The following is a 23,880-nucleotide window of genomic DNA, read 5'->3' on the forward strand; positions in this document are numbered from 1 at the left end:
TTTGTCAAGTCATTAAAAGACAAACTACACGACCGACATCATCCAGAAAAATGACTCATTGGATCTTTTGTGTGCAAAGAGGAAGGGCATTAGAAAAATTCATCGGGCTTTTTAAACGATGCAGTTTCGTGACTTCCGACACTGTCAGGGTTTATTTGCATATCAGTCATTATGTAATAATCGCTGGCTGAGTCAACAATGACGACATGTCACCGGATACATTTGCCCAAACACTTGTTACCAACCACCATGTACTACATTATACGTGTGTCAGTTTTAGTCACACGTTCTCTCTGCGTTATGATTTTCCATACAACTTAAAAGTCAAAGACTGAAACATAAAATGTGATGCATTGTTATAGATTAGGCTATCATGCCATCGATAGGGTACAATTGACTCAGTATTCATTCAGCATTTTTAACAGACAACTCAAATTGTTTGAATTTATATCATCGATTAAAGAACACATTTGGAGGCGTCACCTTGGGGCGTGGGAAAATAGAATTGTCAATATTTTCTTATTTCTTAAAATCCGATTTTCTTATTTCTAAATTAGAAAGATTGTAGGTAGAAACCAATAAACCTTATCAGACAGAGTGAGAGTTTTGATCCAGGTTGCATTATTATCGCCTATATCGATCGACTCCTCTAACCTGCGATGCAGGTCGAGCCAATCAGGTGGCGCGGAGCCGGTCCGTTGCTAAGGAGGAAGTTAGGTTGAGTCCCGCCGCAGCAGCCATTCAGCAGCGGTGGGAAAATGTCTCTTTTTTGTGAAAATTGCGGAAAAAAACTCATAGACACACTCATAGTCACAAGCACCAAAAGCATATTTTACAAGCTCATCATATGAAACAAACAATATTTTCTACTCAATTCAAGTATAATTACCTTAAAACTGTATAAGTTCTGTACTTGAGTAAATGTAAATAGTTATATTTCACCCCTGGATATTTCATCTTATTCTTTATGCATTGAGATCTAACAAAACTGATCTTCTACTAACTATATTACTCACTATGCACTTATTCATAAGACAATTCAAATTTTCTGAGTTTATATAATTGGACAAAAACTGACTCATACTGTAATACTTTTGAAGGCGTCACTTTAGGCCCTACGGAAATAGAATTTTCACTGTTTTCTTATTAAAAAAACAAAATCTAAGTTGCTCATTTTTAAATTAGAAAAAAACCAAGGGGAATTAATATCTTTTCACCCAATGAACACGTCAGACAGAGAACGAGTCCCGTGGCGGTTAGTCTCTCCCACGCGAGTGATACATTTTCCAAACTGCTTTTTTTCCGTCATTTTTCTGAGAAATGCGGTGAAAGCGTCCAAGTGTCGATCCAGGTCGCGGCGTCGTCGCCTGTAGCCATCGACTGCTCCAACCTGCGGCGCGGCGAGCCAATCAGGTGGCGCGGGGGCGGGCCGTTGCCAAGGAGGAAGTTTGGTTGAGTCCCGCCGCAGCAGCCATTCAGCGGCGGCGGCTGAAGCGACTGGACCTCGAGCGGTCTGCTGCCTGCACTTTCTGTGGAATTTGAATTATTATTATTTTATTTTTCTGTTTGTGTGAGTGTGTGTGTGTGTGTGAGAGGCTCCCCGGCAGAGGGTTACCGCGACACGACGCAGGGTGTGACGGGGGAAATTAGCCTGAGAGTCGCCGCGGTGGTCACAGGTAGGTCGACAGAAACTACAATGTGTCTTTTTTAAATTTAAAGTAGCCCGGTGGTGGAGCTTGTTAGCTCACAATGCTAAGCAGCGCTAGCTTGTGTGTGTGTGTGTGTGTGTGTGCGTGTGTGTTAGCAGCTACGTTAGCCCCGCGACTCCTTTAGCTCGCCGTGATACACCCGGTTACATGGCAGTTAGCTCGCGTGCTAACCGGACGTAGATAACCGAAGGAGCCGAGCTAGGCAGGCTGGTCAGCGAGCTAGTTGTAATGAAAGAAGCTAGCGATGCTCGCGTCCACCTGGTCGGAAGGAGCACTGACGTTCAACTCCGACTTGCATCGCGACATCAGTCCTCAACCTGTGGGTGACGCGCCGCGTCGACTGTCGACTCGGTTGTTCTTGTGTCGCGGAGCTGCGTTCACTGGCAGTTGACTGTAGTGACAAGTGTCAAGTTGGCAAATCAATCAATCAATCAACCAATCAACCAATAAATGCATCCAGCTTCACATTGAGAGATGGTGCTGAGGTCACACATTCAGCATCCGTGCATCGTGACAGGCCGTGTTGAGCCCTTTCAACATCTTAGAACCCTATGAGTCACAAAGATGCGATACTGTACCGAAGTGGCCCAGATGCTCTCTCTTATGAGGTGGTGGTGCAATGGCCCAGAGCTGTGGCACAACCACAGGAGTGTGATGTTCCCACGCCCCCTGTGCTCAGACAAACATCTGTGGCCATGGTACCTCCTCGCACGCCGACTTGGCGAAGATGAGTCCAATGTCAATGTGTCCGACAGCCACAGGAGCTGAAACGTTCTGTTTATTGGACAGCAAGGACGCGTGGATGCCACAATTGTTGACTCCCGAGGGTTAGATTTGTTAGAAAATCAGCTTCTTGTAGTGGAGAGATAACTTGGGTCAAACCCTGAGGTGAACGCTGACAGTTTTGTCTTTCTAAAACTGATGTTACTTGTATGGCATCTATTAACCGATGCGTTTGTTTTGGCTACAAAATGTCAGAAAACAGTACACGTTATACTGCCCCATCGCTCAATGTAATGTTTTTATATTGCTTATTTCTTTCCGATAAAACAGTCCAAAACCCAAATATGTACAAGTTACCTTCATATGTGAGAAAGAAAGGCATCAAATCCACACGTTAGAATCACAATCCCACAAAAGTATGGCTTTTTTTTTAAGAGCCTGACCGATATATCGGTTAGGCCAATAATATCAGCTTTTCACAGACATTTCAGTATCAGCCGATATGTTAAGAGCGCGACCAATATTATCAGCCTAACTTACATGACCCTTTAAATGTGCATTTATGTTTTGAATTTTAGCTAAATAGATGTTTTTTTCTAAATTCAAGCTCTATTTATTTGCTTGTATTTGTCATTTTTATTTTATTTTTTATGATAAAGTTTATTGTTAAACTAAAATATCAAGTCTATATTACCTTTATTTGTCATAAAGGTTTGATAACCACATCATACATACATGCATACATTTATTTATATATATATCAGCCGATGTATTGGTATCTGGAATCTTGTACTCCCTAATATCGATATCGGCATCGACCCTCAAAAATCCATATCAGTCGGGCTCAATTTAATGGCTTGAAAACCCACCCAAATAATAAAGCATTAAATGGATTAAAGTTCTGTCGATTTCCTTTCGCTCCAGTGTTTCTATTTATGGTGATAGTATGAGGGCTTTCCTAACCATACAAGTTGTATATGTCTGTTGGAAAAGGAATTTGATCATGGTTCCCATATGAAGGGGGAGACAAGTGAATTGGGAGTGCTTGTCCTCCCCAAAAATTCTCTCAAAGTTACTCATGGTTTTAGTTCATCTCACGGAAAGAGGGAGGTAGGTTTGGCTCTCTGCCACCAAAACCCACCGTGCGAGTCTGTCAGCTGTTTGAGGGGAGGGAGGGAGAAGGCAAGAGCAAGTCTCTCTCCAAAGCATTGTGATTCAGTCTGTGGGAGAAACCGAACGTTGCTCTCAGCAGATCATTGCCCTGTTGTCAGCGAGCGAGTACATGTGAATGCTGAGTGGTGATGCAACAGCGGCAAGATAAACTTTCTGTGCGATGACGCCGCAATCAAAGGGGCTTCACTTTTGTCCCCTGATAGCGGCTAGATAGTCGAGCTCCTCTGCTGCACACGGTGAAAGCATAATGGGCGTCAATGTCGGCCTAGCTTTCAGCACGACGGCAGCCGAATTGATACGAGATGACAGGAATGGGGAGATATGTGTCTGTGATTTCTAATCATCAAAGGGCAGTCTTTCTACGGATTTGCTCACCTGTCCTGTTTGTCATGTTAAATCCATACAACGGGCTGCAGTGAAGAATGTCCCAGGCCGATGGCGGGCGTCATCCTCAACCTGTGCTTTTTTTTTGTCAACATCACAGCTCACCGGACATGTGGGCACACCAAGCATCATAGTGAAGGATTTCCTAAACAGCCAAATGTTAACTCTTACGGTTTGATTTGTGTGGGAAGGTGAGAATGAGGCTATGAAAACTCAGGTGCACAGTCGGATGCCTGGAAACTGGATTCTCGTCTCTGTTGATGTGATAAGAGATTGTTGTTTTTTGAGTAGCACGAATGTGAGAGGTTATGACAAAGAATGCCGACAAGTCAATCATTTGTGAACAAAGACGTAAACGGAAGTGGGGTTTGTTTTGGCACTCTGCTCGGACTCAGAACTAACCTTGTGGGGATGACCGGTCGCTAAATCACTGTCGAGCACCAGAGGCACTTATAATTGGACATTAGGACTCGAGAAGAATTGTTTAAAAAAAAAAAAATCCACAGAAGACCGAGATCGGAGGACATATGTTGTTGCAAGCATCATTAACATGCAGGTCCATGTGGAAACTGGTACCGCTGCATCATTAGAACGAATTAATGTATTTGCACTTGTCACACACACACACACACGACTCCGATTCTGAGCTGATTGGGCCTGGATCCAGCAGTGACACTCTGCGAAGATTCAACTGCAGGGGAGGGTTTTACAATCAGGATCTCCAATGTGCGGCTGACCCCGTTTCGACATAAGTAGCCTAAAATAGGTTCGGTGCAACCGCCGAGTTTGGTTTGAGCGTGTGTGACTTTAATGGGCTTGTTGGTAAGCGGTGTGAAGAGTGTGTACGGGACAATATAGAGCATCAAAATGCTGCTTCTCGCAGACCCTGGTGTTTAGAATACTAGAATTAGAGAATAACAAGAAATGATGTTCTCACAAAAATTTGGTTACCGAAACTGATGTCAACAAATACAAATACAAACGTTCAAGACATGCGCCTCGTATCAGTCAGGTTAAGTTAGGGAACTGGACAACATGTTAATATGTTAATATCCATTACAATGTTCTGACTCTCTTAAACCTCTTGTTTCCATACTGTTTAAGTTCAGCAACATTTGCCCACCCAACCCAAAAATACATCTCCTGCATTTATTTGCACAATATTATTTTCAGACGTGGACTATACTAGATGACATTTCAGTGGTCAAAAAGTACCACTGAAGAGGTCAAAAAGTATTGGACACCACGAGCAGTTATAACCGTAGCACTCAAATAAACACCTGTAGGAAATCTTTACCTTGTGAAAGGAAACTGTATCTTGCATTTACATTTAATGTTTTAGGAAAAACTGCTTTTGAAGAACAGGTATGTTACTACGGTGCATTTCGTTGCCCAGTTTTTTACAAATCATGCAGTGGCTTTGTCAGCACTTAAGAGACAACAGTGTAAGAGTGGGTGTCGCATGGTTCTGTTCTGCCTTTGAACACGGTTCTTTGAGTGTCCCCATTTGGGACAATATCTTCAGTTCTTAATTAGGTCCAAAGGGCATTGAGCTCCCTGTTTTGCCCTGGCTGTTTCAACTGTGGATTAGGGCTAGGAGGTGTGCGTGCGTGCGTGTGTGAGAGAGAGAGAGACTGTATGCAAGGAGTTGCCTTTCAGGTTTGCATCTATCAGTCCTCCCTCGGTATGCTATGGGGCTCAGGGACTCCTTTTGTCTCATGCGGGCCCCTACACAGAGCGATACTCGAGCCTCCTGGACTGGAAAAGCTCATGCTTTATTCAGCCCTCTGATCTCTGCTTTAATTACGAGTGACCCAGGACAGAGAAACCGGCGGAGTATCTCATCGCAGGGTCAGAACTTTGTACCAGCTACCGGTATCAGTCGCAGTGCGAGATGTGTACGCCTTGTGTTTTTCAACTCACGAAGACCGAGGTCCGAACCAAGGTTTGTGTCTTTGTCATGTTGTTTACATTTAATCCGGCTAGTTTCGGTTTCACGTGATAATTTAGGGAGCGCCCTGTAGTCATCATTTACATGGGTGGTTTACCTCTACTTGAAATTGATTGGTTTGTCGACAGATGTGCATCTGACGCCGGCGGATGAATCCAACCATCGTTCATTTTGCTCCGGACCAATACCATCTCTTTCGGTCGAATTCAATTTTGGGCCGTAAATCCGGACTGTGGTTTCAAGGAACCCTTCACACCTGCTCTCTGCTAGTCATATTTGGAAGGTGGCAGTTGTTGCATTTTTGGGGGATTTGAAGAGTTTGGCTTGTAAAGTTTCTGCTCTTTCAGGGACTTCCCTGTATGGTTTCTTGGGTGCACTTATATTAGTTGGCGACCAATATTCGACTTTGGAATGTGATATGTCACTCTTTTTGACCAAAATCCAACCTATGAATAAAAAGCTTGACCTGCAACATTTGCATTTGCAGTATGAATAAAACTTTGTGTGATGAGGGTGACACAAAATCACAAAAAAAAATGTTGGTATTGGCTTTATAAAACCACCTTTCTGTATCTCACTGTCCTGTACTGTTGTTAACGTCTGACTCTGTGGTTGGTGTAATGACCCCTTGTCTCAAACCTAAGTGACACGTGTGTGTGTCTGTGTATTTATGTCTAATGACTCCCTGTCCACCGTGAGGGTGACCTTGATTCCATTCGCTGACATATTGTGCACAATCTCCATTTCCTTGACTACAGTGACAGACGGTCTTGCCTGCTGCCTCCAGTATAGTTCTGACTAATCTGTAGAAGAGTCCCAGCCTCTTCTAGACCCCACCCTCCTACGTCACACATGGCCGTGTGTCAACGTTGCCGTGGCACCGGTTCCCTAGTAACCACTACAGCGGTTCCTGGGTAATGCAGAAATATGAGGAAGATGATGACCACAAAATGATCAGAAAACAAACAGAAAAAAGTGAATGCTTGCAAAATGTGAAAAGATTTTGATGCACATATATTAGCAGAAGACAATTATCAGTGCCTGTACCAAAATGTGCAGAAATGCATTTCAAGCCCAGCTTCAGACAGCAAACTGCCCAAGCTTAAAACATGCTCTGTGCAATTTTATTAAAAATCGAATCTTTAATTATTGCTTTTGCTTAAATTTTTTAGACAGTAAGTAAACCTGGCTTCATTGTTTTGTTCATTTCGTTCTGTTACATGATGAGGAGCTGTTAACATCTACATAACTCCTGTGCAGTAGCATTAAACAGTTAAAAATCGGAATATTCAACCCACTCATCTGTGTTGTGACAGATTTGTGTCTTGAGCATCTTATGTAGTGATTGGTAAAGTTTTTTGCAAGAGAAATATTTTTTACAAAATACAGCTTTCGAAATCAAGAAGTCTACAAAATATGTCATTAATCAAAATGGCCTCGACAACAAGCTGTCCTCCTCCCCCAGTGTAAAATCTCTCGTCTCTCCAGGGTCTGGCTGCTTTGAGAGCAGCCTCCTCTTCTGCTGACTCACGGTGCACAGGGAAGCTCCTTCTGGCCCATGCGGCTTTACTTGGACCGGCACTGGCTGTTGTGTAACTGCAGCGTGTCTGATCCAAAGTCCACTGGCTACTGTTGTGTTTCTGTTAGATAACTGCACGGGCAAAAGATTCATAGATTTAGATTTGAGTTCGATGGTGTAATGAAGTTTATTTTCTGGCTATTGTTGGAGGGGTGTCTATAAAGTGTTTTGTGTGACTGAACCGTTGACAATGGAGGGAGGATCAGCAGCAGCACAGCAGCCAACGTTGGAGCCCGGCCTTATCGATGATGAACGTTCCCCCGGCACAAGGAAGATGTCAATTATTAATGAGCTGAATATCGTGTTCGGCCTCAGGTACAGAGGCTGAGTTTTGTTTAGAAGACTTTGCTGTTGGTTTAGAAGAAACGTTCACGCTTACATTTTGGAGAGGTCACAGTTTGATTTCCCTTGCTTCGTCAATCCACATTCATCTCAGGTAATGTGAAGGAAGTCAGGAACAAGTAGTCAAAGGCAGTGGAGAGGGGCCGGTGAAGTTTTCTGCGTGTTGCATCACTGCGCAGCGAGTGTTGCCTCGAGCACTGCAGCGTTTTATTTTTGTTTACCACGGAATTACAGGGACAGGTGTGTAAGCAGCGTGTGTGTGTGTGTGTGTGTGTGCGCACATTTTTTCTACAAAGGTTGTGTGTGTTGGATTGCACAGGTGAGGGAAAGCGTGCGGAAAAACCAGAAACGTGCCGTAGCAGGTTCACACACACACACACACACACACACACACACACACACACACACACACACACACACACACCGTTGCACCATTCCTCCACCAGCGCCGAGCGTTCCGCGGAGAGGATGTCAGCCGTGCGAGAGCGCCACTGTGCTGAGTCGACAGGAGGGGAACAATGGCTCCGCTGTGTTGCTCGTCCGTCTGGCCGCCTCCGCGCTGCATTTCAGCAGAGGGGCACCGTCGGCTTTTGGCTCCGCGAGCCTTGTTGACCGGGCCGGTGCCTGCTGGTCACTGACCCGTTGTGCCTGCAGCTCGTCAGGCCTCTGAGGGGATAGCGATTATCCCACAGTAATTGGTGCCTGGGCTCTGGCTGATCAAAGGTGCCCAGATGATTGTGGAAGCCCTGCCTGGTAATTTTCCATCCTCTGCCTGCTTTGCCTGTTCGTCTTGCCTGCCCAGACCCCGTCTGTAGGCGAGGAGAGGAAAGCTTTTTATTCGACGTGCTTGCTTGTTAAATGTTGACCAAGTCCCTGAAATATAAAATGGTGTCATCGCCTGACTGAGTTTCGTCTCTGGCTGCAGAGAAACAGCTTGATCACCTGCTTGGCTGTGTGAATGGACATGGTGAAATCACTTGTTGTGTTCATTCTGCAGCCTTGTACTTTAGACTCTCTCACAAATGAGTTGTCAAACATTTTAAAGGAGACATATTATGCCTTTTTCAGGTTTCCCCCCATTCCTCTAGTGCCTTATATAGGGTTTTTTGTGTAAGTAAAAAAAATGTGAACCTGAATGTGAGTATAACATGTCTCCTTTAAGAAAAAAATAAAAATAAGGAGCCTTCCCTGACTGCAGAATCATTCCTGGCACTGAAATACAAGTGCTTCATGGAATAAGTTGCCCTGCCATTTAGAGACCATTGCTTACATAAACAGCGGGCTGCCTGGTCTTAGAATCACAGTGTTTTGGAGTGAAACATGTAATGATATAATCTCTTGTTTTACTCACATTCCTGGTGTTCATCTTCCCGCCTCACATCTTCACCCGTTACTGCATCGGAGGCATCATGCAGTAATTCCAAGGAACATAGCTGTGTTAGAATGTGAAATAGCAAAGTAGCTTTGTACCTCCTTCCATGTCATTTTCTACAAATGAAGTTGTCCCCCACCCCCTGCCTGCCTGAGCAGCAGCACCATAAAATGACTGGGTAAATAGCCAGGTAGCACTGGTAGCAGGTGAGCTTTTTTAGTGTGTTTCGTGACTTGGTATTCTGCCGTCATCCTCGGCCAGACAAACGGCTCAACCAGGACACAAAGAGCTCAGCTCAGGTACGTGGAAAGAATTCTTGAAGTCTGCGAGCGAGCGAGCGAGCAGCTCTAACAGCTGCACTGAATACTACTACAGCTCCATTTACATTCACGCTCATCACCCACAGGACCAGTTCGGTTGACCGACTCCTGACGTCAAATACAGCTCACGACGCCTCGCGTAGACTCGTATTACTATTCAACACAAGCTCCTTTTTCACACTGAAGCTGAATTAATACAAGTATATAAGACTCAAATAACCATACTGCCACATTATTATTCATTTTTTATAACTCTGAACTGATCGTTAAACATGAGCAGATGAGCTTAAATTAAATGATTGGTTATGCTTTTAGTTGTGATGCTTAAGGCTAGGGACAGGGGCTAGAAAAGGCCTTATGTGTCCTCACAAAGATAGATACAAATGTGCGTGTGTGTGCGCGTGCACTCTGTATCTGTGTGTCTTGGCCTGGTCAGAGGGGCAGTGCAGCTATTACATGTCTGTTCACTCAGCAGGGAGTTCCTGTTCCTCTCCATCCTCTCATCGCTCCTGCTGCTAGACAAATACTGCTACTGACACACACACACACACACACACACACTGTAACTGGCCAATGGCACTGTGTTGCAATGAAAAAAGCTGTATTATTGACTCAGCAGCTGGAACCACGGAGTGGACTCTGTGTGATATTGATTCTTCTACGAGTATTTTTCCATGTAATCCGTTTTTTTTTTCTCCCCCTTTTCGTCTTCCCCCGCCCCTCTCACTCGTTTCCGTCCCTCTCTTATTCTCATGCAGTATTTCATTCATTCACCCACAAACCATTTTCATGCTGTCGCCTTTTTTTTTGTACGTCTCCATCTTACTGTCTCCTCAGCCTTATCCTCCCTGTGTGTCTGTATTTGAGAGCGTATCTAAGTGACACACGCATGGTCTCAAAGTGTGTGATGCATCACAAAGTGTCAAGTGTGTGTGTGTGTGTGTGTGTGTGTGTGTGTGTGTGTGTGTGTGTGTGTGTGTGTGTGTGTGTGTGTGTGTGTGTGTGTGTGTGTGTGTGTGTGTGTGTGTGTGTGTGTGTGTGTGTGTGTGTGTGTGTGTGTGTGTGTGTGTGTGTGTGTGTGTGTGTGTGTGAAGCCAAGCAGCGCGGCGGTTAAAGCACCCGGCAGAATACATTTCCCCCGCAGCCGTCCTCTAGATTGTGGGAGCAGTGAGGAGTGACAGGCCTTCATCACTCAGTTGAACACTGTGACCACACACCCTGACACAATTCCTCACTGCAGGGTTTTCCTGGCCCTCATACACACTCAGATATCCACCATCTTTTGGGCCAAATGGATAAAACTGAAGAAAGCTGATAAAATAGTTTTGTTTTTTCAAAATTTCCGAGCAATGCCTGCTAGTTGCAATGTGTTTGCGACAGTTTGTGTCAAACATTTTATTTCACTGTTTCCATTGTTTCTGTGAACACAGTAACGAAATTATGACCTTGATGATTCAAGGATGAGGCTTTCTTTTTGTGTCTTCCATCCACATCTTTCCTCAGCTCTGATTTTCATATCGGCCCGACGACTCATTTGGATTCTATGAATGATGCAACCGACTTTACCAGCCCCTGTTTCTGTTCTGCTGCAGTTCGAGGCTGCAGTAGTACCTCAGAGATTTTTTTAAAAATCTGGTCTTTCAAACAGGGTATGTAACCAGACGCACCGGTTATACCTGATGTGCAGATTGACCTGCTCAAAGCAGAGAAACATCAAGCTCAAGGCTGATGGCCTGGGAGGCTCTCATCCGTTGTATCACAGGAGGCTCCTCGATGACCCGGGAGACGATTTTCTAGCATCTCATCAATCATGCGATAAGAGCGATGCTTGTTCCTGGTCTAAGCTTGAGGAAGTCACAACTAGGGATGGGTATCGTTAGGATTTTATCGATACCGATACTGCCCCCAATCTCCCACAGAAGGGAGCCCTGTGCTGCTAGCAATGCAAACAGGATGAAACATCCTTAAAACGTAGCAGAACAAACCATTACGTATGTTCAGTCCCCACAACAGTAATTATATGTATGTATATTCGGATACATCCATAATCTACCTGACATCAACAATTGATGATTTAAATTAAATTACCGCAGAGCAAACCCCACGACCAAATGGTCGGGGCCCCATACCACACCGCCGCATACGCCTTTCAGCAGCTGGTGCTCGTGGATCCCGGCCAGCCGGACCATTTGGTGCGTGTCGTTCCCCCCGACTCCCTCGCCCGGTTTCCTGTCTCTCCTTGAAAGCATATGTTGTTCTATGTACACACACACACACACACACACACTCTTGAAAGGCTTGGAGTAATGAATATGTCAGTCGACGTAGAATACTGTAAGTGAGGAGACTCAACAGCTAACGTCGTTACCTGAGGTAACCCGAGGGTGAGGGTGAGTAAAACACTACGTGAGACATCCTTTATGTTATTATCAGAAGGGTAAAATATCTTTCGATTCATTATGAAACCGTGGCAGGCCGCCGCAGTCTAGGTAATTAACTGCTGCCAGTGTCATTACCGCTGACACTGTCGGCGTGACGCGTTAAATAAAACCCAGCTACAGACTTGTCACTCACCCTGCTGCGGGTAAATCAGGAACGACGGTGCTGCTGGTGCACAGGAAGATCTGAGTGTTAAGTATGAGATCTTTGACTTGCAATCACTGAGGGGCGACAACAATGCACAAAACTTTCCACAGCCTCAACACATCGCTTTTCCTATTGATAACATCATCGTCCGTGGTGTTTTACTCTTCTCTTCTGAATCAGCAGCTCTGGAGGAAGTGCACTCTGATGATGTCTGTCTGCTTATCCTGTCTCTGCGCCCTGCATACTAACACACTCTCGCACTGCGACAACCAGATCTGTTTAACTTGAGAGGAACCGTGTGTCTTCTTGTCTGTGCTGGGGATATGATCGCACGCAGTCCAAATAAAACAGTTTTCTAGTAGGAAATGGCCTGTGAAGAAGTCTGCGGTCAAATCCTCAGCTTGAATTGACCACGACACGGTTAGAGCTTCACATTCTCCGCGGTCGATTGTGAAGTCAATGTTGACACATGGGAGTCGAACCCACATTCTCAGATTGTGTCTGTCTGACTAACCCCCGCCTCCCCCCCGGGGCTCAGCTTCTCAAAGTTCACTAGTTCACAAAATCACCGTAGGAATACTGATCCAGGAATGATCAGCAGCGGCTCAGTTTGACTTTATATACTTAGTATATAAATTGCACGGGGAAAGATAAACTGCAATCTTAGCTCAGCATTCTTCCTCTGAGACTATTAATGTGCTAATGCCCGGCTTTTCTTTTTGTTGTTGTTGTGTGTTAACCATAAGTGGGATTTATAGATCATGTATTAACAGCACCACGCAGAGGCCTGGTGAATATGTAACGTCGGCCGTGTTTCCTCAGGTCACTGCGGTGCACCGGGAGAGTTTCCAGTGTTTTAGTGTTTCCCCATGATTTTCTCCACCTCTGTGGTGGAGAAAATCCGTGGCCTTCGTGGCCTTGAGACGCTGTAGTCGTCTGTGTGTCACAATGTGTGTGTGTGTATATAAAAGGTGTTTTTTCACGAGTATTGTGTTTTGCGGTTGTGGGTGTACGGCAGATGTGTCTTTATGAAATTCTGCAACCACTTGTGCTTGTGTGTTCTCTGTGCTGCTGCTGCTACTGTGGCGCTGCAGCAGTGTGTGTGTGTGTGTGTGTGTGTGTGTGTGTGTGTGTGTGTGTGTGTGTGTGTGTGTGTGTGTGTGTGTGTGTGTGTGTGTGTGTGTGTGTGTGTGTGTGTGTGTGTGTGTGTGTGTGTGTGTGTGTGTGTGTGTGTGTGTGTGTGTGTGTGTGTGTGTGTGTGTGTGTGTGTGTGTGTGTGTGTGTGTGATGCAAGTGATGTCAAGGGGAAAAAGTAAACACGGTTTCCATGAGCAGCTCTTGTGCTCTGAGGTTTTACTCAAAGTTTCCATGCTTGCCGAGTTTACTTCTGGAGTCGGAGATGATGTATCGTAGTTAGGTCAGAGTGATCGCCCGCGAGGATGTCGAGCGCCTGCCACGACACTGATGTCTTCTCAACAAAAGCAGTAAGACACTGACTCTCCTCAACTGAAGAGAAAAGGGAACACACGACCGGTTTAATTTAAAGTTACAGCCACTATTATAAAGACGTGTTCTGCTGTGTTTCTCAGCAACAGTCTGCCACAAAGAGGGAGCTGGATTGATGGAGTCGGGCCTCTCAGACCTTTACATTAACCCCGTCCTCACAGACCCAGTGCTTTCAGTCAGCTCTCCAGTGTTTACAGCGCTCTTCACTTTCATTGAAACTCCACTTCCATTTGCCTCGCCATCTCCTCCGGCAAGAACTTTTGGAAAAAACAAAACAAACAACAAAAAAAAAAACAATCACAAACATGCCATTTTTGGAGGCAAATGCTAGGGGACATACATTTTTCGAGGATGCCTTCCCGGTTGCCCCTCGCGGCCTCTTGATGGAAACCAGGCCAGACCCGGCCTATTGATTCAGACTGTGAATCACTGGCGCGAAGGGGAGACGATACAGTGACAGTGATTTGCCGCACCCCCGCTGCCAGAGTCCTGCCCCCCGGCCGTTTAAATGTGGCCTCAGCTGTTGCCCAAAGTGATGTGTGACTCTCGGTGTGGAATGGCCCGCTGGCTGGTCCGGCTACCCCTTTTAATACCATGCCTGGCTGCCCCTAGATACGCACACACACATAAACAGTAGCACGGTCACGCGCACAAAAAGCCTGATACAGTGATGTACACACGCACACACAGTTAGAAGTGGAGTAAAGCGCAACTCAATATCCCCTGTGCAGCAGCAGCAGCAGCCCGGGACCTATTTTCTTTCTGTCGCTCTCTCTCTCTCTCTCTCAACCCTAACCCCCGGTCAGTCATGTGTGCTCAGGAAATGGGGGTCATCGTGTCTTGCTAGGGGGCAGGGAACAGATTGAGGGAGTCTGAAATGATTCAGTGTGCAGACAGGGCCGCGAGAGAGTAGCGCAGAACGGTAGCCAGCGCCGCTATTCCCATCGTTTCCTTCCTTTTGTGGAGTAACACCCATTTGTGCTCAGTGCGGGTCCCAATTCCGTCTCCGGCTCTTTAAAAACATTCTGACCCCTCCTGAAATAGATGCTTTTCAGGAATAAAAAAAGAAATTTGACTCATGCTGCTGCTGAGGTACGCTTATTTTTATTGGTTCAGTTTGCCAGTAAGTGGTGTGTGGACTTCTGTACAGACACATGCCGTACCGATCAAATAAAGTGAGTCTGAATATTTTGTGGACGTCGTATGATTTAGAAGCAGAGAGCCAGAGCAGCTGGCGATGACTTACACTCGTCTAATGACAGTTTTTCTTTTCCAACAAGTCTTGGACACTGTTAGTTAGTGCTGCTGTTTTTTATTGGTGAATTGTTTCTTTTTCTTTCTCTCTGCTAGTTTTCTTTTTTAATCATCTGACTTTTTGAAGTCAATTTAAGTAATTGGCTGCGATGAAGGCGAGTGTGATCCTGGTTTCTGGATTGCAGCCGTATGAAAAAACCAAACGTTATATAAGACAAATATTAAACAAAACCCCTTTTAAATACCATTTGCATTAGCTGTTTGGCGTTATAACTGAACTGAATAAGAACCTTCACAAGATGCACACGAATAAAGATAATGTTAAAGCTACAGTGTGTAATATTTAGAAGAACTTATTCACAGAAATTGAACATATTTTCCATAACTATGTGTTCATATATGAATGGAATTAGCAGTGCGCCACCATAAAGTGTCCCCTATTGGTTGCTCAGTTGGTTGCAGTTTGCAACTTTACCATCAGATGCCGCCAGAAAATTACAAAAATTAATTACACACTGGGCGTTTTAACTTAACACATAAACTATGATAACTAATTATAGAGAGTGACTTCACTTGTTGAATGTCAAATAACACGGCTATCATATTGTCATATTAGAAATATTAACTAATATCCAGCTGCAGAGAAACAGAACAAAACACTGTCCGCCGCCACCAATTACATTCTGTGATATTGACATTAAATTAACTCACTGTGGGCCCAAACTGTGACGCTAATTCATTCTGCACTGATGCATGTGACCCCCAAATCTCAGATTTAGGAGGTTTGGCGTTAATGAAGCAAGCCGCGGGGACGCTCCGTCTCACATCGTTCTGTGTGCTTGAAACACTGAATGTCAATATTCTGACTGTAATTAGATCAGTTGCAGCCCTGAGCAGTAAGCGAATGTTCCAGTTCTGGTTTGTTGTTGGTCCAATTCGATTTGTTGTGCAGTTATTGTATTGAACATTCGGTCCATAAAATGTCATAAAAAAGTGAAAAATGTCACTCGCGTTTACCCAAACCACGAGATGATGTTTTATTTTATCCACACACCGAAGATATTCAGTTTACAGTCACAGAGGAGCAAAGAAACCAGAAGATATTCACATCTAAGAAGCTGAAATCAGAGAATTTTTACTTTCCCCCATAAAAACAACAAAGCTGCTGATTAATGCATTCGTTGATTTGTAATCGATTAATTGATGAGCTCGACCGTCTTGGACTCACAGTTCTGCCCTTGACATTTTGGTTTTCACAACATTTCACTTATTTTACACCTTTTCTGCGCACTTTCGTTTTTCTTCTTGTGGGGCTTTGAGTTGGGTTTTTCTTTTTTTTCTTTTTTGCATGCCCAACCACAAAGCGGGGCCCGGAAAATTGGATTACCACAGTAACAGCATTTTTCACATTCTCCCTTCACATGGTCGTTTGGGAGCAGGACAGAGGCGCTATTACCCCAAGTCGACCGGCTGCCTGATAACGGGGCCTCGGCGGGGAGATACGCCGTCGCTGGACGGACGTGCTTTGCATTTTATGGATGGCAGGCCGTATAGATTGAGGACTATGTCCTATCTCGCCGGCGCCGTCCGGACTATAAACTCTTGACATGCAACTCCCTGAGCAGAGCAGCATACAACAGGATGAGGAGCATCAGCTGGCACAGCGGTGGGACGAGTCGTGAAAGGAGACAGTGGGGCCCTATTTTTTTTCGGCTGCCTATTCTCTTCCTCTTGCTGTCACGCTCACTCGTTTCTCTCGGCCTCTCTCCCTCCCTCCCTCCATCTCTTCTTTGAAAACCCAACCGCTGTACTCATCCCTCGGATCCTTCTGCAAGGATTAAGCAGTTTTCCATTCCTGGAGATTATTCAAATACTGTTACATCTACAGCCAGCAGCAGCAGCACTCCCACCCTCCCTCCTTCCCAGGAAGCGGCACTGCACTGACTGAAGGAAAACTCTTGTTTGCTCTCTCCGTTTCCCTCCTTATTTCTGTAGATTTGTCCCCTGTTTGTCCTTTGTGTGTGTGTGTGTGTGTGTCTCTGTGTATTTATTTATCACCACGACGTGCGTCCTTTACGACCGCAGTCGTGGCGATGACATTGCATGCGAGTCTCTGGAGAGCTCCGTGCTTCACTTTTTTACTGTGTACATGAACACACCGTGAGCATAAACAGTCCTTGTGTAATTACGGTCATTAGTGCCGGTGGGAGCCGAGCCAGGACCCCTCGTGGTACCGGACTATAGGGGCTGTGTCGGCTCCGACTGGGTGCAAACCCTGCCTTCACCTTCCCCACCTGCCTTTTTTCTCTACAGGCCATTTCCCAAGCGCCCCCCCCCGACATGCTGCTCCGTCCTCCTTTTCACTGTCCTTTTCATTTAATAAAACTGCCCTAGTTTCTGTGAAAGCTGGCCTTTCGACATTTAAGTTTTCCTTTTGACATGATTTGGACAAACATGTTTCCTTTCTGCAACATTTGTTGCAGCCTCCGGTTTTAGATGAAAAAAACATTGTGAGAGATGGTCTCACAAGACCATGATCTTGTTGTCAGCAAAAGAAGTTTCACTTTTTTAAAACACTTGCATGACAATGGCAAGAAGTTATAATTCTAAAGGCAGCAGCTTTAATGGACCAAATACAGAACTAATACAAAACATGTTGCATAAAGAGCGCGACTCTTTTTCTAACTGGGAAAACTGTTGTTCTATGTTTTTCATTATTGCTTTGTGGATGTCGCGAAATCGTACCGTTTCCCTGTAGCTTCGAGAGTCGCCATCTTAAGGTCACGGGGGTTGCATTGATTTGGATTCGTTTTAATCCAGTTAAAAAGCATCTTTTGAAGAGACGTGCTATGGCGCTGTGGAAAATCCTTATCCTCATTTTTAATGAGTCTGGAATAAAAAAAAACAGACCTAAAGGGGGAAACGATGCTAATGCATTTTTTTCTCCACCTTACATTTCTGCTTCGTCAGCTGCTCGACTCTTTTCCATCCTAATTAATTTTTTTACCTCTCTCCTGCTACTTTTCTCTTCCTCTGACTTCTCTGCCCTCGTCTCTGTCTGAATTTCTTCTCGGTCTCCGACCTTGCCCCCCCCTCTTTTCACCGTGCTCCTTCATGGATCACGGCCAAACGAGGGGCTAACCCACCTCACATGACCCACACCCACCCCAGCCCTCTGCCAGACTTTTCATTTCACTGCTCATTCTGTGCTCTGTACCCTCTGGCCTCCATCCCTACCTACCAGCTCTCTCTCTCTCTCTCTCTCTCTCTCTCTCTCTCTCTCTCTCTCTCTCTCTCTCTCTCTCTCTCTCTCTCTCTCTCTCTCTCTCTCTCTCTCTCTCTCTCTCTCTCTCTCTCTCGCACACACACGCACACACGCACACACACACACACACACACAGACAGACACGCTAGAGTTGCCAAACCCCGTGTTTGACGTGGTGTAATGAACATGTGTTCAACCTACTTTTCGCCCACCCGTCTGCTTTTACAGGTTAATCCCTGTCTGTCTATGTTGACACACACACACACACACACACACACACACACACACACACACACACACACACACACACACACACCTTTGCAACTGTAGATCAGTGCACTTTGCTGGCATTTTACACAGCTATAACTACTGCTAAACAAATTATTTGATGTTTAAAGTCTTTATGCCGCGGTTTTTAAAATTTGAAATCAATTTGAGAAATGGCAAAATCATCTCACCCCTCCACATGACTTTATGCTTAGGGTTAATTTGATTTATTATGGAAACCTTTTCAAACCAAACTCTACAGCGAGGTCGAGGACAAGAAGTTAGATGATCCGTAACACGGTCGTTCAAATCGATCACCCTGATGAAGACACGGTAGCAAAAGGAGTGTGGTAAATAAAGAATGATGCACTTCTCGCTGTGTGTGCATTCAGTGTGTATCGTAGGTGTAGTCGAGGAGGAAACAGTAACATGTTGTTGGGGGAATTCTGGTCGTGCTCTCTCCGAAAATGCCATGCATTTTTGGCAACGCTGCTCGCATCCGATGCTCCTCATGGTTACTCGTCATGTCTTCAGGTGCATATGCTTGGCAGAGCAGCTAACACTTCACCAAATATACACAAACACTGCGACTCTATGCTTTTCTTTCCCACGCGCACAAACGCGTGAGCTCTCGGCTACGTTGTCGCTGCCTCCTTATTCGTCTCTCGGAGACACTGCAGCAGTTGGGAGAGAAGGGGTGTGTGTGTGTGTGTGTGTGTGTGTGTGCGCGCGCGCGCGCATGTGTGTGCGCGTATGTGTGTGGGTGGCGAGCTGGCAGCGGTGTACGTGTTAAGTGATTTAGAAGGTGAGTTTAGCAAGGTGCTGTGACATGATGCGAAAACTATGGGACGTTAATGGGCCTACATCTGCCTGAGACACTAAAAAAAAATACTAGAGTATCCTACCTCTGCTTCTTCCTATCCTACAGTCCCCAAATTGAGATTTCATCTGGCAGCTACTGTCCTCTTGTCTGTACGTGAGTCTGAAGCAGATATGAGCTCCTGGAAACGCTCGTTTCACCTATGACGAACGCAGCAGCTTGTCCGAGTCAGATGCGCCGTCCAGAACATTCTGTGGCGTTTGGGTCGAACACGCAGGAGAACAGGACACGACGATCATTCATTCCGCTGCGGAAAGCGGTGTTTTTGTATTCAGTCGTCAACACGGCCACTCGCTCGCATGGAAAATGTTTCTGGGGTGTCTGGCAGGAAAAGTTCGGGAAAATGTCAGCTCGAGTTGGTAGCTACCGAGAACTTACCAGCAACTATTTAAGAATCTTTCCTGAGCAACCCCTTCCGTCCAAAAACTAAATGTAGACCAAAAAATAAACTCACATTACTTACTAAATGCTTGTTCATGGTTTGGCACTAGGGGCGATTTTTATGTCTCGTTTTTAATGTTGAGTTTCGCGACCACTGAACGGTACATAACACTAGTAAACAAGCGTCATCCGACAAAATCACAAACAAACCTTTGTTCCTAGAGCACTGTTGATACGTGTTGAAAAAATGTGTAAATGTGGTATCTCGTGTCTGGTGACAACATAACAACAAGTGAATTCAAGGTTATGATATCTACTCAAAAATATGCGCATAAGCACATTTAGACACAAACGGAAAAAGGAGAACAGACTGATCTGTTCTCCTCCTCCTCCTCCTCCTCCTCACTCGGCAGCCTGTCACTGGCACTGCAGTGAGCCCAAACATGATATGACCTAAATAAACGAGTGTGTTAGGAGAGAGAGAGCGGGAGCGAGGGATGAAGCAATATTCCCTCCCCGTCACTCGGCCGTCTTGTTTTCAAACACTTCGTCCGACTGCAGGCTTAAACTTTCACAGGCCTCTGTCTGTGCGTGCGTGCGTGCGTGTCTGTGCATGTGTGTGCGTTCACAGTCAAACATACATAGGCTTACTATTAAGCCTATGTAAACTAACTAGTTTTTGTTGCACAATATATTGTCCAGAAATTATTGCGATAAACAATATTATCATCATTTTAAGGCCTATTTTTTTGTTACTGAATCACGAGCGCTCGCACTATAATGGTCCGACACAATTTGTGTTGCTGCCGCTGCTGAGAGAAATGTTATCCAAAGTTTAGACTTTGCATTTCGTTCTCAGGCAAAGGACGCGATTCGATGACAAAGTGCCTTTAGAAAAATACTAAGAAATCCATATTTTCTGACATTTTATAGACCAAACCAGTGATTTATTAATCATATGACGAGGATTGTCGAGCGGGACTTTGCTGGACTGTTGTCGACACATTCATTCTTATGTCAACAAACACGCATGTAGACACAACGGCTCTTATTGAGGTCCATAAAAATGATTGAGTTCATATTTTTAAATTCACGGCACCTGAAAGGGTTGTTTGGCTCTTATTACGCTCTTATTAGTCTCTGGGCCCCATTTCAGACGGTTCACCTTGTAAATCTATAGCTCTACCTACAATATGACTTTGTCTCTCTCTGTGTGAACGATGCTGTGAAGAAAAGGCGGGAGACAAAAGAGGCGCTCGGCTGCGCCACACACTGGCTTTCATTAGAGAAGAGGTGGCAAAAAAATTTGGCCATGTGACTCGCTGTCATTTAGAAGTCATAGTGGCTTGTAAAACAGCAGGTTTCATTTTGTTTTTAGGTTGTTTTCGCTGTTCTCTGGCTGTAGGCTGAGGCCAATGAGGCCTCATTGTGCTGCTGCTGCTGCCCACTGCACAGGGACAGATAAGACAGCCCCACCTCAAACACACTTTCTACCCCCCCTCTGCCATTAGTGGCTCACAGGACAGGTTGCATTATGCAAACAGACAGCTCAGTCCTGTGTGTGTGTGTTAAGTAGGTGCATATGTGTGTGATCGCTGTGAGCATGTGAGTGCACGCTGCTGTGTTTCTGCTTGTTCTCGTGTGTGTGCGTGTGCTTGCGGACACTGGGTTCCTCGTGGATTAAAGACCTTTAATCCCGTCAGATCCTCATCGGCTCAGAAGTGAGTGGGTGCAACTTGTTAGTCAAGGAGTTTTGCTCTTTGCTCATGTGTTAAAAGTCATAACTGCACGGCTGAACGACGTCTCTCGGTCGGTCCCCGCGGTTACGTTTTGCTCCGGATGACTCAAGCTCCGGCTCTCTGCGATGGACGCACCTCTCGGTTCTAGTTTGGATCTAATTGGATCTCTGATGACCCTTAAATTTCTTGTTTGCCCCCTCCAGCCAAATGAAAATTAAAAAATATATATGTTTTCAAAGACTCAAAGGGAGGAGGCGCAGAAAAGCAGTTTGGACCACAGGTGTTGGCAAACCAGCGCATGTGGAAACTTAGTAGAGCTGAGCTGTTCGGACCAGTGGGATCAGTTATCCAATTAATTTGTTTTTTAATATTTCCAGGCATCAGTCAGTGCTGCTGTAGCAGCTGACGCAGCTGAGGCTGTTGTAGCTACTGAAGAGTGAAAAATGCAGCTAAGCTAGAGACGGCGAGAGCGTACGCGACAGGTGAGATTGACAGCAACGGTAGTGAGATGTGTTGCTGTCAATCTAACCTGTAATAATACTGTATTATGTAATGATATACTTTACTTTATATAAGGTATTAGATAAACACCCCTGATTAACTAGTCCTAGGTAAGTTAACTTGGTGCTTGCAAGATCTCAGCACAGTCTACAGCGTTATCATGTCCGTGTATGTCCAGAGCTGGAAAAATAAAACCCAAGTTCTAATTTTCATGAGACTTTTTTTTCATGAGCATCGAGAATTTTCGTGTACAAATTAAAAGGTGTCACCATCAAATGCCCTGTCAAGGGCGCTTCGATGCCTTTTGTCTACAGATATTCATTTAAAGATATCGGAACTTTGAAAAATTTAAATTTTCTCGTTAGGTGTTTTTCCCGATACCACTGCTAAATACTGATACTTCTATAATGGTACTGGTACCTAAATGCTGCCAGAACCAATACTTTCTTCTTTTTTTCTTCTTAAAAAAAGAAAGAAGAAGAAGCACTAAATAACTTGTCGACGAAAAGAAAATATTATTTTATTGCTATGGCAAATTGGAAAATTTTAATTTAATATTAACTGTTTACAGTAGGTTAAAGTATATTTAACTAAAATATACAAATATACATAAGAGAGGTTAAGTGTAATGTTAACTAGGCCTGTGTGGTGATGTTTATGTTGCCTGTAACTATCTCAGTAAGTAGCTCTGGCACCAAAATTAGGCACGGGACTCTGTGTTGTGATTTATTCTGGTACCTGACCGGCACCGGATGTTGGTACCCGACCCTGGTGCCATCAGCATTAAAAATAATTGTTAGTGGGAGCAGCAGACGTTCATCAGTGGGCTCTGTTCCCTTTACTCTCAATTAGACAGTGACTCAGGCCTCCAACTCTTTTGTTCCTCCCTTCTGAGAGACAATAGTTCACTGTGATTTGTTCTCTAATGTCTGTGTTTAAAGAGTTCCTCTTTCCAGGCACTGAACTGGAAGCAGTGTTGTTAATCACCAGCTTCTTATCCATCACCAAACAAAAAGACTGTGACTGATTTATGTGTTGACATAAACTATTGACCGCACGTGAATATCTCCAACTTTCCCACCAGTGCTTTACCTTTTTCATTCCTTGCTGCAGCCGATTGCGCAGTTTTCCCTGTTGTCTAACAAAGTTTCTCTCTCCACTTTGCAGGGTGCTCAGCGATGAATAAGCTACGGCAGAGCTTCCGGCGGAAGAAAGACATCTACGTGCCGGAGTCGAGTCGGCCGCACCAGTGGCAGACGGACGAGGAGGCGGTCCGCAGCGGCAAATGCAGCTTCGCGGTCAAGGTGACCCCCCTACACATAAAACACACACCTACATATACACAAACTGTCTCGCACACATCTCACAAAAACTCACACAGCAATGACTTCCCTGTGGCACACAGAGGACTCGCACTCCCCAAGGACGACGCTTGTAATTAATTATAAAGCGTTCGAGAGAGCGTGAGCACATATTTTAATCTAGGTTGCACCTTTTTTCTGCTATAGCCTTCAAAATAATCTGTGTGTGCAATTCATTTCTGGCCTCCATGAGTTTCAGAACCATTTAAATCCTTGAGGAAAATATAGAAAAAATTTAAAATGTATACCTGACCAATAACTCGCAGTAGTGATTTGCAAGTCTCACAACTCGGTCGGCTGCTGTATATGTGTCTTTGCACATGCAGTCTGCAGCGCTGCACTTGATGAAGTGGAGAGTTCAACTGTATTGTGGCAACAAAACCTTCCCACTTTGAGCAAACAGAAGCACAGTGTTACGCTTCCTCTCATCGCACGGGGCCCGGCGTTCACCTCGCCCAGGTTTAAGGGGAATTGAAAACCGAGAAAGAGAAAAGTTCACCTAGGACTCTGTGGCCGGTCAAAGTTGTGCGAGTTGCACTAAATGCAAGAGCGCGGGTTGTGGTTTGTTGTTACCTGTGTGTGTTTGC

General features: G+C 45.0%; 1 protein-coding gene across 9 annotated transcripts in view; it reads left to right on the top strand.

Annotated features, from left to right (window-relative positions):
* The first annotated feature begins 1,413 nt into the window (after positions 1 to 1,413).
* numb (NUMB endocytic adaptor protein) overlaps positions 1,414 to 23,880 on the top strand; it is a 39,000-nt gene continuing 16,533 nt past the window's right edge. For 2 of the 9 annotated variants that reach the window (XM_035609785.2, XM_035609794.2), the window contains exons 1-2: positions 1,417 to 1,676; positions 23,100 to 23,236. In XM_035609785.2, coding sequence (XP_035465678.1) covers positions 23,111 to 23,236 — 126 coding nt within the window. In that variant the 5' untranslated portion in view covers positions 1,417 to 1,676; positions 23,100 to 23,110. Of the gene's footprint in view, positions 1,677 to 7,570; positions 7,835 to 7,934; positions 7,956 to 23,099; positions 23,237 to 23,880 lie in introns of those variants that run through there. The other 7 variants (XM_035609791.2, XM_035609789.2, XM_035609788.2 and 4 more) reach the window with 6 other exon arrangements.

This window comes from Scophthalmus maximus, chromosome 15, assembly GCF_022379125.1.
Source record: "Scophthalmus maximus strain ysfricsl-2021 chromosome 15, ASM2237912v1, whole genome shotgun sequence".
In the NCBI taxonomy this organism is placed as follows: Eukaryota; Metazoa; Chordata; class Actinopteri; order Pleuronectiformes; family Scophthalmidae; genus Scophthalmus; species Scophthalmus maximus.